This window comes from Acanthisitta chloris, unplaced genomic scaffold (genome assembly GCF_000695815.1).
Source record: "Acanthisitta chloris isolate BGI_N310 unplaced genomic scaffold, ASM69581v1 scaffold18854, whole genome shotgun sequence".
Taxonomy (NCBI): Eukaryota; Metazoa; Chordata; class Aves; order Passeriformes; family Acanthisittidae; genus Acanthisitta; species Acanthisitta chloris.
In genome coordinates, this window is record NW_008671236.1 from 16458 (window position 1) to 25325 (window position 8868).

Below are 8868 nucleotides of genomic sequence, written 5' to 3' on the forward strand. Positions count from 1 at the left end.
ACAAAAATATCTACTTTGCCTTTGTTCTAAACTATTTTATTTTTGGCACATTTCAGGTAGCAAAGTGGTCTCGTTTCAGTTCCCAACTATTTCAGCACCCAAACTTTATGTCCAAACAAAACTTGTGTTATTTATTTCCTGTTTGGTATTCTTACATAACAAAGTAAATTTTACTGAAATTAAAAAATAAAAAGATTAAGAAAAGAAAATACATTATTTATCTCTTCTTAACTTACATTGTACAAATATCTGCATTAAAAGAAGAAAATACAATTCTTCTTCTTCCAGCATTTATCAAAACAGTTTTTAGAATAATATCTAGGAAAAGGTTCATATCAAAGTAAGTTGACAAGTTGCCATCCCACTGTCCGTCCTAGAAAAAGAAAGCACAAGTTTCAGCTATTTAAATGAATGCTTACTAAAATTATTTTAACCAGCAATGGTCTCTCATTCAACAAAATGAGCAAAATAAAAATTGTTTGCCAGTCTGAATAGGTAAGTCAATCCTTTAGACTACTGAATACTAGTTACAACTCTACAGGATTGACAGTCTGTGAGATGCAGTTGAGTTCTCACAGCAATAAAATCACTGAAAAATTCAGTTTCCTCATCCAAAGAAATAGTTTCTAGGAAGTCTATTGTAATTTCAAAAATACAAAGGCATTTCATGAAAGACTACTAAAAACTGTAACAGATATGCTCTACTGTTATTTCTAAATTAACAATACTGCGTAATTCTTGAGCAGGGAGCTTGGACCAGATGACCCACTGTTGTCCCTTCCAACCTTACCCACTCTGTGATTCTGTGACATGTATAAATTCGGCAGTAAGATTTGTAGAAATAAATTAGCTGTTCTTTGAGAATAGCAGGCACCAATCTTCCTGCAGTTGACCTGTCTCTGAGAGAATTATTAGCATATTTCCACGCATATGGACTTCTACCTACCACTCTCCTTAGTTTCCTTCCCCCACTCCAGGCTTCCAGTCCTAGCCTTGACAACCATTTCCTTCTAGACTGAGTACTTAACAGCCCAGCTGAGTCTGCAATACTGTTAACTAGAAGGAAACAATTGCTTATATTACTGCACCATGCTGTAGCTGCTCCTGCTAGAGAGCCAGGGGGGTCTGGCCTCTTTTTTTGCACTTTTCCCATGTATAGCATGCTTGCCCTGTTGTGATCTGTTGACTTAAAAAAGAGGCTTCTACCCAAAGCAGTCTGAGCTGCATTATGAACTCAATCCTATAAGTACTTTCTATCATTTTAAGACTAAGTTCGCTCATTTGCTGGAATAATGTTATTATACTCCCAGTATTAAACACAATACATTACAAAAAAGAGTCACAGAAAACCTCAAAAAATATCCTTTTGTAGCTTATAAATTGCCACGTCAAATTACAAGCTTTAGCCATAAGAAAATTAAAGAATCAAAGTAAATCACATCTACGTTTACTTACTCGTTGCTGGGAGATCCATTTTATTTCTATGTTGAACCCAACGTCCTCAGAAACAGACTCCAGGACCTGAAAAAATTTCATTATGAAGAGACCCCACAGCAAAGAAGGACATCAAAGCACAGTGAAGGTAATTCTTGGAATTTAATACCAATGGTGTCCAACAGTAGAATTTAAAAATCTAAGGTTTTAACATTTAACAGACAATACATATACATCCTTTTCTACTCCGATTTAACCTTTACAATTGATCAAATCTTAAGGCTAAAACTTTGACAAGGTACAAATGCAAGTCAATTCATCTTAACGTGTAAGAAATGTCCTGTTTGTACTCTTGAAGAAAAATGGTTTTTATTTCTCCAGAAGTATTTTTTGAATGCAAGAAGTATCATAAATAACACACAGTCCAAAGTACAAAATCCATAAGCTTGCCATTATAATGATAACAAAAGTTCTTTCATGCAAAATTCTTGTAAAGTATTATTTGTAAGACGACTTAAAACCAAAAGGCGAAGCTAACGCAAACAGTCATAAATGGGAACATACTAGGAATTCACTTAACATTTCTCTCTGTCCGCCTCTCCTAGATGGCCAAGACTTATGTGATGAAGTGCCGAAGGCCAGGGCGAGTTTTTTCAAAATTTGAAACAATTGCCCATGCATTAAAATGCAATGCCTGCATGTTAACCAGCTGTGAAACTTAGTGTACCCTGAGCTATATAACTTGGGTTCATGAATTAAGAAGCTTGAAATATACACGAGCTATTACTTTTAAGCAGTGAAAAGGCTCCAGTGGCCTACAAAAAAGCATATGTTCTCAGTTCTAGCATTGACATTGGAGGCCTAAAACAAAAAGATTAATATTGCTTGCTACATGTGCAAAGTTGAAAGTAAAACACATGGGCTGATGTTCCACAATCATCACTGCTCTATACGGACTGCTTACTCTTTGCAGAGAAGGAAATGGCTGTGTCTCAAAAGCAGAGTTTTCTTCCTCTTTAAAAGATGCTGGAAAGAAATACAAAATACTGAATCAAAACAAATAGCAGTATAATCCCAGTAAGAACAGACCGGCTTAAAATCATAATGCCTTTAGGAGTAAACAATGAAATCAGGTTTATCTTTTGATTTCTTACACTTTCCTCTAACATAGACATACTCCAACGATGGTGTTGGCCATTCCTGTTTTGCCAAGGGGAAAACTTTTTGGCCACTATCAAAAGCCTTGCCAGAATATTGATCAGAAATGGCTTCTCCTATTCCTCATCATTTCAGCAGAATCAGCCTTACTTATCAAGGCTTATTTATTTTATCTTTTCCTAGACAGGTAGGATGTGCAATTTGTTCTTCCTATAAAAGGGATGAATTAAGGCCAAAAATTTACAGCACTAATAAGACACCCTACAGCAATTACTGCTCTAGTTATCAATTCTGAAGTGCTGAAGGTACAATAAGAGAAGCATAAGATGAAAGCATTAGTAGCAATTCTGTTATGACTATCCATAAATATATATTTGTCTATACACTCATCGTCTACCCTCCTATCCCCTCTTCCCAAGCAAGTAACTTCTGTTCAGGTATTTATTTCCCAGCAAAGAACTCTACAGCATGCACAGAATCAACTACATAAGCATTTAGAAATGTTCAGGAAGATGACAAATGTGATAAGAACAAGCAACTACAACCACAGAATGTATAGAATTACATGGTAATAAATCCATCTCAAGTGTCTTCCAAACCAGTACGTACCACTGTGATCTTTTACTTTCAGGGCAGTCACGTGAGCCAGCTGAAAAGCATAAGAGTAATATTAACAAACACTCAATCCACAGAGATCTTTCTGCATGTAAAATATAACTAATTTTCCTTACAAATTGTTTTTAAGTTTAAAGGTTCATTACAGACACAGTTTTAGTAACTTGTGAAAGAATAAAAGACACCCCAGTACACATCACTATTTTCTTTCAAACTTTTATGTTTTAAAGATTCCAAGGAAAGCTCAAAACCAAACTGAAAATGTGCTTAACTGACACTTCAGAAAACATGTCCGGGATAAAAACACATAATGTAATACAACATCAAGATGTGAAGAAGTCTGAGGATGAATCTCTCCTCTATGTTTCAACCCAGTGCAGTGGGCTGACCAGTTTTATCATACAGTCACATACTGAGATAGAATAAAGCCAAACATAGGGCCAACTCCTTTGCTCTATTCAAATTCTCTCTCCCACATAAAGGAGCAGACCAAGTAAGAAGAATCATACAGTTCTTGGACCATTCAGGTGCTTCCTTGACTGAAGACAGGTATCTCAGTGGGGTGTTCAGTGGCCCAGTCTCATGCCCTGACTCCTCCTTTATGCAGACAGGGCACTTTTGTTCAGAAGGCAGAGTAGTTGAATGTAATCCCTTTAACATTTGAAAATTAGATAAGACTTTGTGACAAATGTCTTTCTTCTTCAACAAAGACTCCAAAGCATTGGCCTTCAATGAACCCTACCATCACTTTCAACCGTTCTTATTTTTTTAAAATTATCAACATTAGCATAATGATACATGCAAGTTGTCAGACCATCTTTCTAGAAGAAATGAAATTCATTCAAGTTGCAATGATGGTGCAAAAGTATTTTTCTTAGAATTAACTAATTGTTCTATTTGTACAATTTTAAAAACTGTCTTCTCCCAAACTCTCTATAGTTACTCCAAAAACTCTAAGCTTTCTACACAATTTGGAATTCTACAGAGCACACAGTACTACATAAAGCAACAATACCTTCAATAACTGCAACTGATCAAATGTGAGTTCTTTGACTGCAATCTCAAACAGTTCCAAAGGCTCCGTATCCAGTTTCTTTGAAGAGAATCAATACATGATTAAGCATCACCGAAAATGACAAAAAAGCCTACATGCTTTTAATATGGTAACATTAAAGGGAACTATTTTTTCTATTTTATTGATAAAGAAACAAGTGACCGATATCTTATTATAATACAAGTAATATGATCAGTTTTCAGGAGACAACAGTCACTTAAAAGCATAAAACAAGTGTCAGTTTGTAAAAAACAGGATTTGGTCTTTCATGCAAGTCAGAGGCTTTAATGTACTTTCTTCACAAAAGGTTAGCACATTTATTCCCTCAAAACTTGATTGGTTAATGCATTCAGGAAAAAGTTTTGCAAGTAAAGAAATGCAGTCAAAAATACTCTAAGGCAGTTCAGTTTACTACTATCTATCCAATGTCTCAGGAACTAATAAAAAAAGACAAGAGTCCTGGTAAAATTAAGACACACATTCTGCTCCCAAAATAAAGATCTGGTGTTCAAAAAATTCTGTCCATTTTCACTTGCCCTCTTCACTACATATATTTTTACTCAGCAAGGCAATATTGATTCATGATAACACCGCATATGCATTTCCCTTAGTCAAAGTTCCATTTCCACAACTCTTCAAAACCAAGTTTCTTATAAACTGCAATACTGCAATAGGTGTGAGAATTTGAGGACACAAGACTTAGTGCCAAGAAGACAGAGCATGGCAGAGCACACTGCTATCTCTGATGTCACTGCCAGAATGAGGAAGGAAGAAAACTGAAACAGCACAGAGTCAAACCTCTTTGCACTGCTGCTGAATGAAAGTATTCAGGCTTTAGTGAAGAACATGCAACAGACCAGACAGAAAAGCACCTCAGTGGGGGCTTTTTGAGTCACTGATCCTTCCGCCTCTGGTTAAGGAGTGAAATGTCACTTTCTGAACACATTCATTTGTTACCCTTCATAAAACTTGTGTATGTAAGAGGTATGGTGATAGACTGTACAGATCACCTTTTAAGCAAAGATCACCAGTACATTCGAGTAACAGTACAGTTTACCACTTCTTGATGCTTCCGAAAACAGCTGAAAAGAGTTTCTGGTTAAAAAAGAAGGAACAACTGCAAACTCAGGAGGTAAAGCAAGGAAAGGACCAGGACAGTTGCCTTTCAAGAGCCATTTTCCTGCTTTTAGAACCCCAGTCTTAACTCCTTTCCTTCTGTTCCACTATGCAATCCAAAAGTTCCTCAGTCTCACTTACATACAGAACAGGAAGTATATTGTTTACCTCACAGTTAATGAACAGAGCAAGTTACTGAAGTAAAAAAGGGTTACAGAAAGAGTTAGAAAGAATAACAGAAGCCAGGTCGGTTTTGGCTAATCAAACTCCCTAAATGAAGGAGATCCTCGTTTCTTCCACATTTCTGCTTTCCATCTATTGGCCATTACTGGGATACCAAATAAAAGTAGACTAAGTTTGACCTAAAGAGCTTTTAAATCGCTTAAGATAAATAGACATTTAAGTGTCAGTAGGAGTGACATGGCATGCTGAGAATCACGCTAACTCACTCACAAAAAAGAAACAACCAGAAGTTACTTAGGACTGCTGATAGTCTAACAGCCCCAGAGGTACTACTGGATATAGTGGCGCTGTCCTGCTTTTTTCTTCCAAGCCTTAAAACAAAAAAACAAGAATGTAGGCTTGAAGAATGCCAAATCATACATCTGAAACGCTGTTGCTACAATATCAAAAGGAAAACCTCAACTTTCCTCTCTACTTTATGCACAGAGTAATGCTGCGTATTTATTCCCATTCCATTCCTTGAGTCCCCCAGAATTTTACTTTCTGAAATAGTCATATTTATAAATAAAAATACAGATATCATCTTCTTTACCTTTTTCATGGCCATGCAACAAGTGAGATCATGGTATACAATAGGCACATGATCTTTAGAAAGATGTACATCAAATTCCACATAGGCTGCTCCCTACAGAAAATTGAGAAACAAAGGACAAAATAGAAACCCATTAACTACTTACGCACAAGGACAACAGAACCGCACCAAGCTGTCAAGTATACACAGGTCCTGGACATCTAACACAAGTTGAATGCAACTGTCTGTTACCAGTTAAATCATGCTCAGTGATTAATAATGACAAAAAATTCATATCGGAAAGTATTTTAATTACCATAATGCAGCTCTAATACATATATCTATATATATATATCTTTCTGAATCTTGTAAACCCTCTAGTAAGATTCAAGTATTGTAAACCTGATTTCAGAGAAAGGCTGAGATGATGTTCTCCTGGAAACCATGCTAAGGCACATTGAAAAGAGCTTTTTTGTTGATCGATTACAAAGTCCCAGGAAAACAGGAAATAGTCTTGCTCTTCCCAGTACCGACAAGTAGGAAGGCCAGGGGGGGAAAAAAAAGCCAAACAAAAAACCAGAGAAAAACACATAGTGACACGTTTAGGTTTTTTAATTTATTTTGACTGTCTGTAAATAATTCCTTTGGAAGGCCTCCAATAATACTATTCATCAAATTATCATCCTGACTCCCTCACTTATTCCATCAGAACAGAAAGAAAATAGGACAGGCTTTTTTCAGCTCTATTCTCAGCAGAAACATTTTTAGAGTGGTGTTTTTCACCCTTTTCAATCTTGAAATAGTTGAAAGCACTTTTCTAGTCATGCAGCTGATAACTTCATCATAAATTTCTGCCTCAATGCATACTTCTTGTGGGCTTTTTTAAAAGCCACCTATAAACCTGTAGTGTCCACCCAGAGATTAAGAACTACTGTTCAAAACAATAATTTAGTAGTTATAGGGTTTTCTTGTTCTGCAGTTCAATGCATGTTCCTGACACTGTGTTCAAGTTATACTCTGACTTCAAAAGAAAAGAAAGCTTTCAGCTATGACCCTTGAAGAGTACAGTATTCCAGATTCAGTGGCCAACTCCAGATTCTGATCTCATGCCTTTAAGAACTTCGAAAGATGTTTTGCAAGAACCTACATTAGTGAAGGAATACCTGAAAAGGCTTAGGAGCCGCACAAGGTAAGTGGCAGGTGATCTCATAGCAGCATGTGACTGTGAAAACACTTCATTTTGAAAACAGGAGCTAGACAAGGAACCTCAGACTGTGCTTCTGCCTTCAGCTACTCTGCTGCAGTGTTTCATTGTACTGTCTAGATCAATCTTACTGCAGATCACTGCAGTGATCAAGATTACCGGAAGGAGTAAAGGTGACCACCTCAATCACAGAACTTAGGCACGTGAAGTTAGTATCTCCCAAATGGAAAGTCTTGTCTTAGGATTCCAAGTATTCATTGCAGCAAGCACTGAAACAAAGGATTGTTTTATTCTACCAGTCCAGCTCCTAAGTCGCATTTTTGGACACCAAGTTTCAGTACTTAGCAGTCCCTGAGTGAGACCTTTTCCACCTGAGAATATCACGACAGACTCTGCCAGAGCCAAAATTTTATTAATTTCTTCAAATTAATTCCAAGTTCTTTTTCTCCACAGGGCTGAGATTAAAATTCTCCTTCTATTAGAATGCCACCAGAATATATTGCTAAATGGGAGTTTTGATTCTTTTGAAGAACTTGAGAATCAGAATCTAATCTAGCTCTAGTCTAATCCTCCTATTACTCAAGGCATTTCCACAGTTATTTGATATCATTTTACATAAGTGCAATTACCATTCACTGTATTGAATCATGGAAATTAACTGTATAAGCCAACTTAGCTGTAACTATACAAGTACTATGTGTGTGAAAATGTGTGTACATACATGACTAGCAGCATTCCTCAGAGAAGCAATAGTGTTCTCTTGAACTTTAGCAAGTCTGAAATAACAGCAAAGAAAAAGGCTTTGTTACATGCAGTATGACACAGAAGTCCATTGAAACACTGGAAACACTAATCAGAAGGTTTTGTTTTAGAGAACACCCACACTTGATACCGGAGTGGTTTAAACGACCAAGGGTTGCAGCTTTTTAAACCGTAGTTTCTGGTTTAAATGACTATGGGTTGCAGCTTTTTAAACCGTAGTTTCCTCAACTGATGTCAGTGAAAAAACATAATCCCACCCAGATGCAAATGCAAACAAACTTACTTAGCTGTTGTTGTAGAATTCCCTGCTCCCCTGTGTCCAACATCTAGAGTTGTTCTTGGTTTCCAATATTTTGCATATGAAGCCTGCATATCACACATGTATCCCTGACTATGGGTTGCAGCTTTTTAAACCGTAGTTTCCTCAACTGATGTCAGTGAAAAAACATAATCCCACCCAGATGCAAATGCAAACAAACTTACTTAGCTGTTGTTGTAGAATTCCCTGCTCCCCTGTGTCCAACATCTAGAGTTGTTCTTGGTTTCCAATATTTTGCATATGAAGCCTGCATATCACACATGTATCCCTGGATCGGTTTAATAATTATGTAGTCCACTACAAGAAAAATACCAATGCTTCACATGTCAATAGATAACAGATGACTGAGTAAAGTTATCTACATCTGTTGTTTGCATCAACTGTACCTCTGACTTTTCCAATTGTCTTCCTTGGATTTCTGCTCATAATAGCAAGTGTAAGAATTCCAGCAC

At 36.7% G+C, this 8868-nt stretch overlaps 1 protein-coding gene across 1 annotated transcript in view; it reads right to left on the minus strand.

Moving 5' to 3' along the window:
• GPCPD1 (glycerophosphocholine phosphodiesterase GDE1 homolog (S. cerevisiae)) overlaps window positions 1-8868 on the minus strand; it is a 38051-nt gene that overhangs the window by 8168 nt on the left and 21015 nt on the right. Inside the window, 9 exon segments of the mRNA XM_009074028.1 lie at window positions 237-373; window positions 1456-1521; window positions 2399-2460; window positions 3202-3241; window positions 4223-4300; window positions 6153-6245; window positions 8057-8111; window positions 8581-8713; window positions 8803-8868. The exon segment at window positions 8803-8868 is cut by the window's right edge and continues 18 nt beyond it. Of these exon segments, the coding sequence (XP_009072276.1) occupies window positions 237-373; window positions 1456-1521; window positions 2399-2460; window positions 3202-3241; window positions 4223-4300; window positions 6153-6245; window positions 8057-8111; window positions 8581-8713; window positions 8803-8868 (730 nt within the window).